General features: G+C 54.3%; 2 protein-coding genes across 2 annotated transcripts; one reads left to right on the forward strand and one right to left on the reverse strand.

Moving 5' to 3' along the window:
* The first annotated feature begins 1,962 nt into the window (after nt 1–1,962).
* Nucleotides 1,963–2,874, forward strand: LOC112459224. Its single transcript, XM_025023243.1, has one exon. The coding sequence runs from the start codon at nt 1,963–1,965 to the stop codon at nt 2,872–2,874; it is 912 nt and encodes a 303-aa protein (XP_024879011.1).
* Nucleotides 2,875–17,212: 14,338 nt separating this feature from the next.
* LOC112459225 lies at nt 17,213–18,391 on the reverse strand. The gene has a single exon (XM_025023244.1). The coding sequence runs from the start codon at nt 18,389–18,391 to the stop codon at nt 17,213–17,215; it is 1,179 nt and encodes a 392-aa protein (XP_024879012.1).
* Nucleotides 18,392–18,761: the final 370 nt, after the last annotated feature.

The raw sequence follows: 18,761 nt of genomic DNA on the forward strand, positions 1-18,761 counted from the left end.
ACAACGCGATCGTGCCTCTGCGGTTGACCGACGATAAGCGGGACAGGCACGTAAATCTGCTGTATCTGCGCGATACGCTGTGCGGCGTCAACAGGGGCCATTTCGCCTGGATAAAGAATCTGTCGCGATTGGTGAATTCGCAATTGACAGCGAAACGGTACGCGAAGCACGTTTGCGATCGGTAGGTAAAAGAAATGAAATGAAAAAGAAAACACGGGAAACAAGGAAAAGACGAGGCGTTATTTTTTTACATACACGCAGTAATCGCTCGCACGTTATTTTTTCGCAGATGTCTACACTATTTCTATACGCGCGACAAGTTGGTCGCCCACAGCGTCGACTGCGGCCGAATGAACGACTGCGCCGTCGTTCTCCCGAACGAGAGCGACAAGTGGCTGTCTTTCGACAATTACGTCAGAAAAGAGCGACTTCCCTTCGTGGTGTACGCGGATCTGGAGTGTTTTCTCGAACGACGGGAGAGGGAAAACGTCGAGGGGGGCCCGAGAACGGAAAGATACGCTTATCAGCGTCACGTTCAGCCTGGGCTATTATCTGTGCTGCACATACGACGATACCGCGTCCGCGTACAGATATCGTCGCGGTAAGGATTGCGTTTCGTGGTTCGTGAACAAGCTTCGCGTTCTCGCGCGTCGCGTTAAGAATAAATTTTCCACCAATGTAGCGATGGTGGAACTTACGGAGGACGAGAAAAACGAATTTCTGCTCGCGACTCATTGTCACGTGTGCGAGAAACCGTTTAAACCGGAGAACAATCGCGTGCGGGATCACTGTCTCCTAACCGGACGTTACAGAGGTCCGGCGCATTCTCGTTGCAATCTGAATTATAGAAACGTTTACGTGATTCCCGTGTTCTTTCACAATTTGTCGGGTTACGACGCGCACTTTGTCGTCGAGAAAATCGCGAACGATTTCGAGGGCGGGGTCGATCTGCTGCCGCTCACGAAGGAAAGCTACATATCTTTTTCGAAGACCGTTAAGGAGACGCAGACGGACGGGAAATGGGATCGGTACGTGAAGCTTCGATTCGTGGACTCGTATAAATTTTTAGCGGCGAGTATCGAAACCCTGGCGTCCTATCTGAACAGGGACAAGCTGAGAATTACGCGTTCGGAGTACGCGGATTTGAGCGCGGAGGATCTCGATCTGCTCACTCGCAAGGGTGTGTTTCCGTACGAGTACGTCGACGGCGCGGACAAACTGCGGGATACCGAACTTCCGCCGCGCGAGGCCTTTTACAGCTCCCTGACCGACGAGACCGCGAGCGAGAGCGACTACGAGCACGCGACAAGGGTCTGGCGACGTTTTCGCGTGCAAGATCTCGGCGAGTACAGCGATCTGTATCTCAAGACCGACGTGCTTCTTCTGGCGGATATATTTGAAAATTTTCGGGACGCGTGTTCGGCGAGTTACGGACTCGATCCCGCGCATTACTACCCGTTGCCGGGGTACACGTGGGACGCCATGCTGAGGTACACCGGCGTGCGTTTCGAGCTGCTTACCGACATCGACATGGTGCTGTTCGTGGAACGCGGAATACGCGGCGGCCTCAGTCAATGTTCGCTCAGGTACGCGCGAGCCAACAACAGGCACGTACCGACGCACGACTCGTCCCAGCCCACTACGTATCTCATGTATTACGACGTGAACAATCTGTACGGCTGGGCTATGAGCAAATCGTTGCCCTACGCGAATTTCCAGTGACTCGACGATCCTGAGAATTTCGACGCGACAACCGTGCCGACGGACAGCGACGTCGGTTACATTTTGGAGGTGGATCTCGAGTACCCGCGAGACCTGCACGACGCCCACGCGGATCTGCCGTTGTGCCCGACGCGCGACAAACCGCCCGGCAAGCGACAGGAAAAACTGCTCGCCACTCTCTACGACAAATCGCGCTACGTGACGCACTATCGAAACCTGCAGCAATGTCTGCGACTAGGTATGCGTCTGACGCGCGTTCGTCGCGTTCTACGATTCGCCCAGTCGCCGTGGCTTCGCGTCTACATCGAGCTGAACACCGCGCTTAGGACGCGCGCGAGCAACAAGTTCGAACGGAATTTGTACAAACTGATGAACAACGCCGTCTTCGGCAAGACTATGGAGAACGTGCGCGATCACGTGGACGTGCGTCTCGTGACGCGATGGGACGGGAGATACAGCGCGGAGGCGTTGATCGCTAAGCCGAACTTTCACAGCAGGAGCGTCTTTTCGGAGAATCTGGTGGCGATCGAGCTGCGAAGGCTCGAGGTAAAATTCAACAAGCCGATCTACGTGGGTATGTCTATTCTCGAGATATCCAAAACGCGTCTCTACGAGTTTTACTACGACTACATGGTGCCGCTTTATCGCGACCGTTGTCGAATTGCCTATACGGATACGGACAGTCTGATCTATTCGCTGGAGTGCGAAGACGCGTACGAGCGTATGAAACGCGACGTGCACAGGTTCGACACGAGCGATTACGCGGAGAACAACGCGCACGGTATGCCGCGCGTCAACAAGAAGGTGCCAGGTTTGATGAAGGACGAGAACAACGGCGCGATCATGACGGAGTTCGTGGGCCTCAGAGCGAAGATGTACACTTACAAGGTACTCGAACGCGACGACACCAGGAGAATAAAGGGCGTCAAGAGAAACGTAGTCGCGAAGAGGATCACGTTCGAGGATTACGTGGAGTGCCTGCGGAACGCGCGCGAGCTGAAGACGCGCCAGTCGTGCATACGCTCGACGCTGCACGAGGTTAACACCGTGTCGGAGCAAAAACTAGCCCTCAGTCCGCACGACGACAAGCGATACGTGTCGTCGAACGGCGAGGAGACGCTTCCGTGGGGACATTACAAAATACCGTTGTAAAAAAAAAGGGGTGAAACAATATTGTACGCTTTAAAAATTGTTTTATCGTAAAAATCAACAACACGTAAGAAACAAATCGACGAATGTGTAAATTTTTATTGACAATAAAGTAAGCGTTGTCTACTAATGTCTAAGTATTTTTTTCTTTTTACAACACAGACGCCTTATCTATCCACGAATTGTGCGAACTGTCCATTCCCAACCACTTCACGAACGCTCGATTGCCGCGCTTGCGCAGAACGTTTTCCACGAGATAAACGTCGGGATTGGAGACGCGCAGCAACTCGTGTTCGTAGAATCCTCCGGCTATCGCTTCTTTGCGAACGTCTTTCAGCAGATACGTAACGGGATTGGTCCTTTGTACTTTGGCTATTCGAAAGATCTCGGTGGTCCAATTGGGAGTGTAGTTTTTTTCGAAGATCGTTTTGAATTTGCTCACGCGCACCGGATCGCCGACTCGAAATTTCGCCGGCGCGGCTATCTTCGCGCGACCGTACACCGTGCGCAGCAATTTTTCGGCGACGGTGGGCGTCACGTCCGCCGGACGCATTCGGATCGTTCTGTGTCTGCGACGATTGTAATTCGACAAGAGGCGCGGCAGCGAGTCTATCCATCTGTACGATCCCTGGAGCGTGAAGAGTTTCCACATGTCGTTTTTCAGCGTGCGATTGAATCTCTCCACCACCGACGCTTTCATCACCGAATACGTGGAATAGTGATTCACCTCGCGCTCGTCGAAGATTTTGCGCACGTCGGCGTTGTAGAATTCCTTTCCTTTGTCCGTTTGCAGATTCCTGGGGTGTCGCGCGTCCTCGCGAAAGATCTTTCGGAGAGCCGTCGCGACCTCTTTTCCGCCCTTGCTCTTGAGCGGGATCGCCCAGGCGTACTTGCTTAACACATCGATGACTGTCAGAATGTAATTGTGGCCCGCGTTCGCGCACGAATAGGGACGCATCTCAACCACGTCGGCCTGCCACAGGTCGTCGTAACCGCGCACCACGACGCGGCGGCGAGGAAAATTTTTTCGCGCCGGCGCGTGCAATTCTTCGACGAGTCTACGTTTTTCCACGCTCATTTTGTTTGATAATCTTCAAAACGGTCTTGATCGCGATGATTTCAACCTCGTGCTTATCCGCGGTATTCTTCACGGTAACGAACTCCTCTTTAAATTCTTTTATCGCGACGCTCAAAGTCTTTCCGAGTTCCGCGATCGCTCCCTCGACGAACCTCTTGTTGGCCGCGTCGGCGCCGACCTCCGGCGCGGCTACGCGTCGTATCTTGCGTCCCGACGCGTCGTAGGAATCCTGAGCGTTCAAACGGAGCGCGACACTTTCCAACGCCGCGATTCTGTTTCCCAAATCTCGGATCGCGTTGTTATTCTTGATCTCTTCGATCAAAACGCTTTTCAGCTGCCCAATCGCGTCCTCGACGTAACTCCTGTTTGCCGCGTCGGTGCCGATCTCCGGCACGGCCACTCTTCGTATCTTGCGCTCCTTCGCGTCGTAAAAATCCTCGCTCATGAAGAGCGCGTTGTTGCGCGCGTAATTGCGCAGGGACTCGATCGAGGAGCGCAATCTCACCGCGGACGCACCGTCAACTCCGTCGCCGCTGCCCCGATTCGTCAGAAACATGCCGAATTTGTTCACGGACATCGCGCTGGCGGGCGCGCGACTCGCACTGACGTCGCGACCGACGCGACCGATCAATTTATGACGAAGCCGGCCTCGCGAAGTTCCTCGATTATCGACAGGATTTCGTTGTCGTGAGCATCGTTGCCGGCCCGACGAGAGGCGTCCAGCAGTCGAAGTCTATCGACCAGCTCGTTGGGATCGTCCCAGTGAACGTAATCGATAGCGTTGTCGGTCAGTCGCATGGCCGACGGTAGCCCGGCACCTTTCGTAGTTCCAACTCTGAGGGACAAGTTTACGAGTGGCGCTATTATATTTTTGTACTTTGGTCCCTTGTTGCCCTTGACGGGATTGTCGGCTTTGCCGCCGCGTTTGTGAGCGCTGGTAGAAAAAAGTATGCTCCTGTAGGTTAATTTGTCCTTCTCCGTGTAGATTTTAGGGTCGGGTTTTTCCATGAAAATTAACTCGTACAGGCCGCGCGTGCCTTTGTACGGTACACCGTCGATGACCATGGTGTCATCCGGTTTCAGCTTGAATCGCTTGTTTCCCAGCATCGCGCCTTTCTCGCCGAAATGCACTCCGTAAACGGTGTCGAGCTCCTTGTTTTTGTCGCCGCCCAGAAGAGCGCCCAAGTATTCCCGCCCCTAGCGGGATCCTAGTTTGCTAGTCAAAACGTCGCGACGTGACTTTCCGCCGCACTCAAAGATTTCCCGGCGGACGTCTCCAACGTGGGAGGCGGAGTCGTCGTCTCCGATACGATCTCGCGTTCTCTGGGTAAAAACTGGACCAAATCGTCGGCGTGGAGCTCATCGCGGTCGTCGTCGTCGCGGAAGCCAAACTCAGCCGTGCCGGACGCGACTCTCCTTTTTCTGCCGTTGCGGTTGTCCCGATTGGCGCGAATACGTCGTCGTCCTCCCAGTAATCGCGCTCCAGGTCGGCGCCAGCGTCGTCGTCGTCGTCGCCGTTCTCGCTGTCCTTCTTCGCTTTTTTCGTCGCTTTCATCTATTTCGGGAACGCAAAGCCAGCGCCGTTGTCGTCGTCGATTTTGCCCGGTCCTTTACCTCTGCGTTCCACGTCATCGGCGAGCCGTTTCAGAGGTTTGACGATAGGCTCGTATCTCTTTTCCAGAGCGATTTCGCTCTCCATTTTTCCGGCCCTGAGAGCGGCGTACTTTCTGCGAATCGAGGCGCGCGTCTTGGCTATTTCTCGCGCGGTTTTCTCCTCCGCGATCGCGCTCATACTCGCGTCGTTTGACGAGGCGCACTGATCGACCCTACAGCACGGCGAAATCGTGGAAGCCCCGTCTGTACCGTCCGCCTCGCAACGCGCTGTCCTTGTCTATCACGGCGAAACCGTAGGTGCGCCGCCAACACTCGCGATAGAAGGCGCAAAATTCGTCGTACGACATATCGATGTTCACGTGATCGTCGTACACGTGTCGCAGATTGGTGCCGTCCTGCCTGAACAGGATCAGCAGATTTGCGTTGTCGCGCACGAGATGTTTCGGTATCTTGGCGTACGTCTGACAGAGATAGAAGCAATCGATATTTGAATGTCGACCCATAGAAAAGTACTCCTTCATTCTGTCTTGCTTGTCGCAGGCCACGTCGTCGAAGATGAAAACCGAGTCGGGAAGCGCCTCGTCGGGCGGAACGACGTCTCGATTGTCGGAAAACGCGTGATAGCCGATCTCGTCTATAGGCTCGAACAATCGTTCGAGATATCGATACTTTGGTTGTTGCAGAGATTTCGAGTACACGTATACGTTCTCGAAACGGAGACCGTGCAGTTGGTCCAGCAAGCTCAGCAGAACGTTCGTCTTACCGCAATTGGAGGGACCGCAAATGATGCAACGGACGACGTTCGGAAGGAGAGGACCGTGCCGGCGCAATTCTCCGTTTCCTCTCTCGGTCGCGGCCGACCCCGCCGACGTTTTGCGATCCAGATTCGAGATTCCTAACGTCGCCGTCTGTCGCACGAATCGCATGTTTGCCTTCTCTCTCTTTCTCCCTCGAGTTTTTCCGCTCGGTTCGTTCGCGATGAGTCTCTTGATCGCTGGAAAAAAAGAGGGGGAAACGCGGACGTCGTTTCGTTTCGTCGCGCGTGCGCAAACGCCTCGCGCGCGGGTATAAGTAGCGCGAGCGTGTTGCCGTATCCGTAGAAAAAAAATTTATTTTCTAAAATCAACGAATCGTTTGCGCGCATCGGTGAGATGTCTCACAGTGGTGTGTTTCCCATACTGGTGGACGGTTACGAAATTCTCAATCTAACGGTGGAAGAGTTGCACTACATTCCGAAGGTCCTTCTGTTGCGTCAATTTGGGAGATACGTGCACCTGTTGTGGGACCGTTTGCCGGAACATATACAAGCGGATCCCGAGGTGCAGAGATATTGCCCGTGCATGCGACACTACAATCGTCCGTGGCAGCGAACGCACATAGACGGTCCGCCGCCGCTCATCAAGGACTGCCACGAGTGCAATCGCTTTCGCCCTGTGAACGGTGTATCTTCGATTTCCCGTTCGAACTAAGAAGAAGCGAATCCTCCTCGCGCAACCGCGACCGAATGCGCGGCACCGGTCTGCTCAATCGCGCGATAAACGCTCTTCCCTTCGAACTGCACATACCCGGTTATCAGTTCTGCGGGCCTGGTACGCGTCTAGCGAAGAAACTAGCGCGCGGCGAAGAAGGCATCAATCCGTTGGACGCGGCGTGTCGGGAGCACGACATCGCGTATTCGCGAAGCAGCGAGCTCGCCGAGCGATACGTCGCCGATTGACGGCTCGCCGAGAGGGCGCGCGAGCGCGTCACCGCGAAAGATTCCACGGCCGGTGAGAAACTCGCCGCGGCGACCGTATGGGCGGCTATGAAAACGAAGACGAAGCTGGGCATGGGTATGGAACGCAAAAGGAAAACGAGAAAAGGAACAGGATTGAGGAGAAGCGCGAAGACGAGAAGGAAGAAGCGGAGGATTCTTCCGACGGCGAAACGCGGCGGCTTCTTGCCCTTTCTACCGATGTTGGGCGCTCTCGGTTCCTTGATCGGTGGCGCGGCCACCGTGGCCAAAGCAATGAGCGCCAACAAATCGGCGCAAAAACAGCTCGACGAATTGCAGCGACACAATCGCGCGATGGAGGGTCGCGGGTTGTACCTCGCGCCGTATAAAAAGCGCGGAGGTGGGGCGAAGAGAGTCGGCGAAAAAAAAAACTTTGCGTAAAAAGGCGAGGTTAGCGCGTCTACCTCCGTACGGCGTCACGACCGACGAACAGCTCGATCGAGCGGCGCGTCGCCTGCGCGTGCCGTTCTTCCGCGAGGTGTTCATGCGCGACGCTCTGCCGACGAGGGTGCGACGCGCGGAGTGCGGCATCGTGAATCTCGACGACGCGATGGGCCCGGGCACGCATTGGGTCGCTTACGCGAAAAAAGGGAACTCGGCGATCTACTTCGACGCGTTTGGAAATCTCCGAGGGATCTCGCGCGGTATCTCGGCGACAGTGGCGGCGAGAGCACGATCGTGACGTATAATCGTCGCGCGTTCCAGACATTCGATCAGAGAATCTGCGGACAGCTGTGCCTGCGATTTCTTTGCGAGATCGATTGGGGAGGAGCGTGCGGACGATCGACGTTCTCCCGCGATGTCGCTGACGCTCACGTTGACCGGGACCGGCAGTGTTCTCACGGCAAGTCATTTTCCCGTTTTGGATCTGAGCGACGGCGAATACGAGCTGGCTTTGGCGACTTTTGAGACGTACAATTCGATACCGAACGTTACGTCCGCGAATAATTGCTTCTACTACGGCGAGGACGACCGGCGAATCGTCGTTCCGGAAGGTTCGTACGAGCTGCGAGCCGTGAGCAGATATCTGCGCGCCGCTCTTCTCCATCGCGAACGTCGCGCCCGCGAGAGAGATAAAAGTAAGGAGAAAGGAGGAAAATTGCGGACCGACGACGCTGGACGGGTAAAAGAAAAAAACCGAACGGAGAAGGACGAAACCGACGACGAGATTTATCGCGCATACGTGGACGAAGACGACGATGACAACGATGGTGACGGTTATGACATATACGGGGACGACGACGGTGGCGACAGAGTGCTCAATCTTCGCGCCAATGAGAATACCATGAGAAGCGAGATAAAGTGCGCCTACCGAGTGAATTTTACAAAACCGAACAACATCGGTTCTCTTTTGGGTTTCTCGAGCGACCGTATCCTAAAACCGAACAAATGGTACGTTTCCGACGGACCCGTTGACGTCATGAGCGTGAACATAATTCGCATCGAGTACAGTATCACCGCGGGAGCGTACAGCAACGGACGCTCGGTGCACGCGATACACGAATTCGCGCCGAAAGTTCCACCAGGATATAAACTGTCGGAGACTCCGACGCAGATCATTTACCTCTCGATCGTCGCGCGAAACGTCACCGATATCACGGTGCGAGTCGTGGATCAGAAAGATCGGCTGATCGACTTTCGCGGCGAGGAGATAACGATCAGATTGCACGTACGTCGTCGTCACGGTTAGTGTGTGTGTGCACGTATCCCTGAAGAAAGAGAGAGCGAGAGGAGGGATGCTCGTTCTGAACGGATCTAGCGCGAATTGTACGAACGAGCGAGCTAGCCCGTTCTACGACGAGATCGGAAGCGTAGAAAAGAGAAGAGGCGGAGGAGGGGGACCCGTTCTCAGCAACGCCAACGTCAGATTCCTACGATCGCTGGGTCTCGCCGTGAGAAACGCGTCACCGTCGAGTCGTTTCTACCTCGAGAGAAAAAATCATGGCCGACATCCTGAGTATCGGCGGTGAGCCGATCTTCGACGAGCGCATCGTCGGAATCGAGACTCACACGTATAACCCGTACGTCAACACGACGTTCGGACACAACGACGAGATACGAATACCCATACAGCAGCAGGATCTGTATACACTGCCGTGCGACAGTTTCCTGTACGTCGAGGGACGACTCAACGACGACGGCGCGACGAATGAGGAACAATACGCGAAATTAGTCAATAGGGATGTGCCGGATATCCGGCAACTATCCGGTATCCGGCCTATCCGGCCACTTTTTCGCAATCCGGCCGGATAGCCGGATAGCCCGACTATCCGGCTGGATAGCCGGATAGTTAATTTGTCCGACTATTCAATTAATTCCGCCATTTTTTACTTTTTTTTTAGTTTTTTTGACATTATTGTGTCAATAATATTGACATATTTAACGATTTAACTCATTTAACATTGACATTGACATGTATATTACTATATATATTGTATATATGTGGTATAATTTTCTCGCCGGCACGACAGTGTCGGGACTATGGTTCGCCGGGATCGCGCCGGTTCCCCGCGCCGGCGCCGTACGTGTAGCGCAACCGGATTGTCGATCCTAACGCTCCCGGCGCCAAGGCTGCTCGTGCGCCGCTCCTTCCGGTGGCGCCACTCTAACTCTAGGGCGCTCTCACCGACGCCTCGACTTCCCGCGCGCCTCTTCTTCCGGCGGCGCCACTCCAGCTACCTCCGACTTGGCGCGGGCTTTCGAAATTAACCGGTTGTCCGGGCCGCGATGATTGAGCCGGCGCCTTGGTCGGGCCTCGGCCCCGTCCACCAGCAGCCCCTCGGGGTGGCGATCACAGGGCCGTGCACTTCCCTGGGCCGCTCCTGGGCACTCTGGCCTGAGTGGCATTTCGCTCGGGTGTGCCCCGGGGTCCTCTCGATTCCTCTCCTGCCGCTGTTGTGACCGAGTGCGGAGTGGCTTCCGACCGGCGGTACTCCAATGCGCTTGCGGGGAGGTCCGGGCGACCCGACTGGCGACCATGTCCCCCGGCCGCCTCCTTAGTCCTGACAGCTCTTCCACGTTGCGGCTCTCGGCTGTTACAGCCTGATTCCGGTCACCACCGGCGATCCCTTAAAAACTTAAATGCTAATTAGATCAATTAATATTACGCAACCGCCCTCCCCTCGCTCCGAGGAGAAGGCATCCTCGAATTTCCTTCGGCCGAGCCCGTCCGGGAAGTAGACGCGACTTGTCACGTCACACTTGATGGTTCCTATTTTAGTATTTTAAGCGAACTTGTTGACAATTCATAGGGACTTATTTACTGTCCGATTAACATACGTTGTTGTCAGTCGATTGCGAGACAGCGATAATGCTCAGTCACACATGGGATTCAAAACAGTACGGTACTTGAAATCATTATAGCGATATTCCTCATTATTATTAGTACGTATAATTCTAAAATTCACACTTATTGTCTCTCACACGTTTTGCATTACGGTCAAAAACATGTGTCCACATTTATTTCCATTTTTACAGCTCAAACGCATGTTTTAATTTTTAACTGTAGATTCGCTATGGTTGACGTGTAGACTTCGCTGACTTGACTCGATTAATTCCCATTGTCGACTGCGGAATAAATCATAGACCCTAAGCAAGGATGTAACGATGCGCCCCGAGACGCATCATTCCCGGCGAACAATAGCCGGATGCCGTCCGGCCGAACACCCGCCGGGCGAGACAAGGCACGTTTGTGCCCTTTTTTAATCTATTCATTTCGCGTATTAATCCGCAAACGGACTTAGCGCGGCAACCGACTCGGAGCGCCGAGCGGTGCCGAAAACAGCCGAGACCCACCGAACGCAATCGCGGCGTCGGGACGCCGTACTTCCCGAACGCTCCGCCGCTCCATCCCGGCGCGCGCAATTGCCGTCGCGTATACCTTCGCCACGCCGACACACCATCGCGGGCGTATATAAACCGAGCGATGTTGCTAACTATTAGATTCCGCCGTGAGCCAGCAACCGATCCGACCGATTCTCCGCTGCTCACGGATCCCGAAATCTCACAGTCGAACAACCAGGAGGTAGAGAGTGTTCTCTGCCTCTGCCGAGTGAAGTATCTAGGCGGTTGACTCGAACTTCCATCCGAACACCTGTGACACCGGAGTGAACCAGGAACGGCCTGGAATAGCGTCGACCCGGCTCTGGACAACTTGGAAAAAAAACTCGTCCGAGAGGACATGAGACTCGGTGCGGACAGTGATGCAGCGAATGCATTAGCCGCGACGAAGAACGATAGAAGCAAGAAGAAATCGCGAAAGCCAAAGAAAGAAATCGAGTGTTATCGGTGCCACGAGATGGGGCACTTTGCGTGCGAGTGCAAAAACGAGCGTTGGAAGAAAAGTGGTGAAGACAAGTCTGGTGACTGCGCATTTATGGCTGAAGAAAAAATTGGCGGGAAGCGTGCGTCGAGAGAAAACGCGAGTGATCGATCGGACTTACAAGAGCTGATGGAGATCAGTCAGGACGATGTCTTCTTGACAGATAGCGACGCGTCACAACATATCACCTATCGGCAGAAGTGGCTTACCAATTATTGAGAGCATAAGAGTGGCGGAACTATAGCGCTTGGAGACAACGAGCAGTGCGACATCGTCGGAGAGAGTACAATGCACATCAAGAAATTAATAAACGGTGTGTGGCGGAATGCGCGCATCGACAACGTACTGTACATTTAAAAAATGAGAAAGAATTTATTTTCGTTCGGCGTCTGCACAAACAAAAAGTTTGAGGTGAGATTCCGCGACAACTACGTGAAAATAGTGCGCGATAATAAAGTTGTAGCGTTAGGCGCGAAACAGAGTAATGACGTTTACCGAATGTTATTCAAAGTAGTAAAACCAGGAAGTATTGAAGAACCAAACGTGAGGTTGTGGCATGAACGGCTGGGGCATGTGGGCAAGCGCGCGATACGCGAGCTCGTAAGAAAGGTCTGATGAACGGCGTAACGTTGACAGACAAAAGTGACTTTTTATGTGAACCGTGCCAACTCGGAAAAGCTCATCGTTTGGTGTTCAGACAAAACTCAGTGAAAGTATCGACTGTGCCCAACAAAGTAATGTACACGGATGTGTGCGGTCCGATGACAGTCGAGTCTCTCGGTGGAGCGAAGTACTTTTTAACGTTCAAAGACGACGCGAGTAATTATCGGCACGTGTATTTCACAAGACATAAGTCTGACGTGTTTGAAAAATTTTAAGAGTTCAAAAAGTTTATGCCGAATAAATTTGGGCGGTCGATGAAAATACTGAGATCGGACAACGGGCCCAAATTTTGTAATCGAAAAATGAACGAATATCTCGTGTCGCGCGGTATTAAGAAAGAAAACACGGCGCCATACACTCCGCAGCAAAACGTAAAAGCCGAGCGCGATAATCGTACAATAGTTGAGAGTGCCCGCACAATGATGTATGCGAAAAATCTGTCTCAAAATTTGTCAAAGAGGTGGTGAACACTGCGGTATATGTGTTAAACAGATTCGTGTGGTCGAGTGACGAAGTAACGCTATACGAAATGTGGGTTGGAAAAACACCGGATCTGAAACATTTGCGCATCTTTAGTTCGGAAGCGTTCGTCCATATACAAAAGCAATTCACACAAAAATTCGATGCACGTGCGCGAAAAATAATTTTCGTCGGTTATCAGGACGATTCCACTAATTATTGGTTATACGATCCAGTATCGAAGAAAGTGAGTGTGACGAGAGACGTAACTTTTTATGAGAAACTCGGAAAGACAGTAGCGAGCAAAGAAAAACTGCAAGACGACGACGAGGATGACGAGATCGTGTTTCCAGCGAATGAAGCAACACGAGAAGACGAGGAAGAGCAAGAAGACATCGAAAACGAGCCAGAGAATGCCACAGGCGCTGTACAAAATAAAGCAGTCGAAGCAGCGGAGGTTGTACAACCTCGAGAAACTCCGCATATTCGATTGAAAAATCGAGAAACAGTCAGGCCTTCAGAAAGATACGAGGCGGATGTCGCGGAATACATTTTACCAAACACGTATAGAGAAGCGACAAATGGACAACATGCCACGCAGTGGGCAAGGGCCATTCAGGAAGAATTAAAAGCACACGAGAAAATTCACACGTAGTCGCTTGTACCGAGGACGTCAGAACAGAAGATAATCGACTCCAAGTAGGTATTCAGAGTGAAAACAAATGCCAAAGGACAATCTAGATTCAAGGCAAGACTGTGCGCACGAGGATTCCGACAGCAGCACGGGATAGATTATGACGAAACGTTCGCCCCAGTAGTCAGGTACGTTACGATACGAGTACTTCTGGCGATAGTCACCAAGAAAGATCTCGAACTAACGCAGTTTGATATTTAAACGGCGTTTCTGTACGGGGAGCTCGACGAGACGATCTACATGGAGGTGCTGGAGGGACTCGACATCGGAGAAGAATCACGAGACGACGCAGTGAAAAGTGTGGTGTGTAAGCTCGAAAAAGCCTTGTATGGTCTGAAACAGGCCCCAAAGTGTTGGAACAAAAAGTTCACGCAATTTCTGAATAAGTTCGGGTTTGAAAAATGTGAAGCCGACGAGTGTGTGTTTATCGGTTAATTTGATAATGATATAGTATAACTAGCTTTATTTGTAGACGACGGACTAGTCGCAGCACGATCTCTAAAGCTTCTAGATAATATAATTAATAGGTTAAAAAATACCTTTAATATAACGGTCGGGGATGCAAGCACATTCGTGGGTCTGCAAATATTACGCGATAGAAAAGAGAAGTTTCTAGTCATTCACCAGAGTTCCTATGTAAAGAAAACGATAGAAAAGTTAAAACAACCTGTCTTCGAAGCGCGGATCGAGTTCGCGGTTGGCCGGGGTTCGAAGGAGGTGCGGAGAAGCAGACGGAGGGCGAGGTTAGCGAAATGAAGGCGCGTCTCGGTTACAAGAAAATAGTTGAATTTATTCTATGACAATTTACAATCTATGCTTGCGGCATTTACAATAGGTCGATGCGTGCGAGGCGACGTTGGTTTGGTCGCGGGCGGCGCGGGGTAACTCGCGGTATGTGCGGGGCGGAGCCGCTGCTTTTGGTATTCGCGCGGACCGAATCGCGTGACGGCAGGTATCGGCACGGGCGGCGCCGGTTTCCCGGCCGGCGCGGCCCGGAGCGCGGAAAAATGGCGCGAAGCGCGGCGGCAATATGGATCGCGAAGCGTGGATAACGCGGCGGAAGCGGGTCGTCGGCCGAGACACACTCGGCGAGGGCAGAGAATGCCAGAGGCGCTCTACCGTCTTGTCCGGACAGGCTTCGGATGATTTGGAAGATGAGCTGGTCCTTTGCCGAGACACACTCGGTGAAGACAGAGAATGCCGGGGGCGCTTTACCTTCGTATCCGGACGGCTTCGGGTGATTCAGATAGGAACGAAAAGCTGGTCGCTAGCCGAGACACACTCGGCGAAGACAGAGAATGCCGAAGGCGCTCTACCTTACGTTCGGATTAGCTTTCGTGCGGGAATTTAGGATCGGTGTTGTCTGGAAGACGGATGATCGGGAATCGCGCTCTGTGCCAGCGACGCCGGGCTTTTATACGCGTCGCGGCGGCGTCGCGGCGGCGTTGCGGCGTGGTGGGGGTAGCGACGGCGATCGCGAGCGCCGGGCCGATGCGGCGGAACGATCGGGGATTGCGGCGCCCCGACGCCGTGATCGCGTTCGGCGGTCTTCGGCCGCCTTCGGCACCGCTCGGCGCGGTGAAGCGGTTGCCGCGTTTAAGTCCATTCGCGGACTTCCTAACGTATGAGATGATTAAAAAATACGCTGGGCACATCGTGCCCGTTTTTCACCCAGCGGGTGGTCGGCGGGGTGGTCTCGGCGTGGTGTTCTTGCCGGAACGATGCATGTTTGGGGGTGCATCGTTACAAAGTTTCGAATGGTAGGTGCGAGAGCTGTAAGTGTGCCAGCTGATCTGCATGTAATTTTATCTCCATGCGAGCCAAACAAAGAATTAGTAAATGTGCCTTATTGGGAGGCAGTTTGTTCGATATCGTGGAGTCGCAATAGGGATCAGGACGGTGGCGGTGAGTCAGCGAGACAAAATTTGGTAACAAAACAATATATTTTGTGTCTAAATTACATATATTATGTTTGCATTGTCTTAGGCGGCGCCTTGAAGGCGCCTAATCAAAAAATAAATGCTAACGCACGGTTTAAAATTCAATGTGGCGAATGGCCTTCTTTGCAAGGGGCTCGGAGGGGACCGAGTTGTTATTGAGGTCGAGTTTAGAGCCCGGGGTGCGAGGTGGCTTGTCCGTCGGTTGATCCGGTGGGTCCACTGGCGATGACGGAACCAGGAAAGCTCGCCTGAGCACCGTCTGGCACGCTGTGGTTCGCGTCTCCTTGACGCGGATCAGGTGGAGGGCCGGTGGCCGAGAAATGCGGCAATCCCGTTTCGGGAGCGTCAGTCCGGCTGGCCTGGTGCGGCGCACCTCCGGGAGCTTCAATGGAATGAGCTTCCACGGACGTATCGCTTGTCCCTTATCCAACTCCCGTCTCGTTGCCTGCCGCTCCTGCGGCACAAGCTGACTAGAAAGACGAGGTTTCACAGGGGCCGGCGTCTCTTGGTGCCGCTCCTGCGACACCGGTTTAGCGGGCTCCGCCCCCTTCGTGTGCCGCTCCTGAGGTACTGGCGGGTAGGAGTGGCGCTTCCTTCGTCTCTGGCTCCGCGTCCTGGTTCGGCACCTCTTCCTTCTGGTCGCTGTTGGAGTGGGGCCACTCCGCGCCTCCGCTTCTACTGTGCCGGGCCCGGAGGGGGCGTCCGACTTGGAGGGGGCCGCGGTCTCCACGATGGCTCCACAGGAGTGCAATGAGCGGAGGAGAAGTCTCTCGACGCTCGATGATTACTGCGCGGAGGAGATGGAATCTCACTCGACGCGACAAAAGATTTAATATTTTGAGTCTCTCAACGCTTCCTCGATGCGAGATGCAGAGTATAGCGGTAGGATTCGATGCTGGTCTGTGCGCGGCTCGCCTTAAATTGCTACTTGAACGTACTTTAAACGCGAGTAAGTGTACGTGAGCCGGCGACGCGCCGCAGCGAGCCGCGAAATCTGATAAGCGCGTGTTGGCCGGGCGCGCATTTGTCAGGCGCGCGCGGCACATGTTTGACTTCTCGAACATACCGCCCGCCTCGTCTGGTCCTAGGACGATGTTGTCTGGTGTTGGTCGCCGGTTTGTGGAAGCGGGATGATTTTTGCCATCGGTCTGGTGAGGGTCGTGGTGGCCGTTCGCGCTGTCACCACCCGCACTTGCCCGTCCTCGCCTGGATGCACCTCGGTGATTCGGGCAAGGGGCCACTGGCATGGTGGAGTCGTCTCGCCGCGGATAATGCACAGATCCCCTGGGTTGCAGCTGGTTCCCTTCGTTCGCCACTTCGAGCGTTCGTGCAGCGTTTGTAAGTATTCGTGAGCCCATCGCTCCCAGAAATGGTCTCGCATTTGTTGGAGGTGCTGCCAACGGGCGAGGTGACTCGTAGGCGCCTGAGACAGTGAGGGTTCCGGAACTGCGATGAGCGCCGTCCCAATTAAAAAGTGTCCCGGCGTCAGTGCTGCCACGTCCTCCGAATCGTCGCTTAGTGCCTGGAGGGGCCGGGAGTTTAGGCAAGCCTCGATCTGTGACAGCAGGGTCGCCATCTCCTCGTACGTCAGCGTGGAGCTGCCGATGACTCTTCGAAGATGGTGCTTCACCGATTTCACGGCTGCCTCCCACAGTCCGCCCATGTGCGGTGCGGAAGGTGGGTTGAATTTCCATCTTACACCTTCAGTTGTCAGGAGGTTCGTCCACTGCGGATTGTCGTAAATTGCGGCCTTGAAGAACCTCCGCAGCTCCTTGTCGGCGTCCACAAAGTTGGTGCCTCAGTCGCTGTACAAGACCTCACAGAGGCCTCGTCTTGATGTGAAGCGGCGAAAGGCGGCCAAAAGGGCATCTGTGGTCAGGTCGGACACGGCTTCGAGATGCACTGCTCTCGTGCTCATGCACACAAATATGGCGAGGAACCCCTTGTAAGTTTTGTGTCCTCGTTCTCTGGTCGTGCGCAGCGCAATCGGCCCGGCGTAGTCCACGCCTGTGTGAGTGAACGCTCTTGCTATGTTCACTCTGGGCGGCGGCAGGTCCGCCATTAGCTGCTGTGGGCTTTTCGCCCGCCAGCGCACACATGTGATGCATTGGTGGATGCATTGTCGTACTCGTGCTCTCCCTCCTGGGATCCAAAATCTCTGTCGGAGAGAGGCGTGGGTTAACTGAACGCCTCCATGGAGCCTATGCTGGTCGTGAATGATCAACGTTGTGAGCCACGAATCTCGAGGAAGAATGGCCGGATGTCGCTCATCGTCGCTTAAGATCGCGTGCTTCAGTCGTCTTCCCACTCTAAGGACGTGGTCATGATCGAGAAATGGGCTGAGGCGTTGCAATGCGCTCCGCCTCGGAAGCTGCTTGTCACGGTCGAGGGCTTTGATTTCTTCCGAGAACCAGGCTGCTTGGGCCTCTCGTATCCAGGTCCCCAGGGCGCCTTCCAGTTTCTGCGGAGTCAGTGATGTGCCTGAAACAGAGAATTGTCGGGCTTGGATCGCCCGTAACCAGCGTCGGCACCATGCTGAGACGCGTAGCAGGCGTCGCAGCGTTGAAAATCGAAGCAGCATATCCGATTCGGGTGGCTTTATGGTCACTGTGTTAATGTGTGCCCGCCTCTCGGGAACCTCGTCCTCTGCCAGGCGCGGCGAGGTCCGTAGTGGGGGTGGTGAGTTCTCCGTCAGCCACGATGGCCCTTGCCACCACAGCCCGAATTCCACCAGCTCACTGGGTTGCATTCCACGTGAGGCGCAGTCCGCGGGGTTGTCCCGGCTTGGCACGTGATGCCATGCTGCCTCCGGTAGCAGCTGCTGTATCTCCGCCACCCGGTTGGCGACGTATGTTGTCCAGCGAGAGGGGTGCCCCCGAATCCATGCCAGCGTCACTTCGGAGTCCGAGTATAAATGAATTTGCGACACCACGAGCTTCAGTGTTTCCTGCGCTCTCGCCGCTAGCCTAGTCAGCATGGCTGCAGAGCTGAGCTCGAGGCGTGGCAAGGTGACCCGTTTGACGGGCGCGACCTTGCTCTTGGCGGTGAGGAGAGTGACCACGCTCCGCCCGCCGTCAGTGCTCGCTTTTAGGTATGACCGCCGCATACGCTCTCTCCGATGCGTCTGCAAAGCCATGGATTTCCAGACGAGAGCTGGAGCTGCCCGTGTGCAGCCATCTCGGGATCCGCTTTGCTTCGACCATCGGCAGTTCGCGTAGGAGTTGTTGCCAGTCCTGTTGATCTCGAGGGGGGAGAAGCTCGTCCCAATCGAGATGTTGCAACCAGGCAGTCTGGATTAGCATTTTGACTAGGATAATTGCTGGGGCCAACCAGCCGAGTGGATCGAA

The sequence above is a fragment of the Temnothorax curvispinosus genome, unplaced genomic scaffold (genome assembly GCF_003070985.1).
Source record: "Temnothorax curvispinosus isolate PA1 unplaced genomic scaffold, ASM307098v1 QBEX01009655.1, whole genome shotgun sequence".
Classification (NCBI taxonomy): domain Eukaryota; kingdom Metazoa; phylum Arthropoda; class Insecta; order Hymenoptera; family Formicidae; genus Temnothorax; species Temnothorax curvispinosus.

What these genes read in the sequence shown, in the direction of transcription:
- LOC112459224 (XM_025023243.1), top strand. Translation starts at nt 1,963, where the DNA reads ATGCGTCTGACGCGCGTTCGTCGCGTTCTACGATTCGCCCAGTCGCCG.
- LOC112459225 (XM_025023244.1), bottom strand. Translation starts at nt 18,391, where the DNA reads ATGCTGACTAGGCTAGCGGCGAGAGCGCAGGAAACACTGAAGCTCGTG.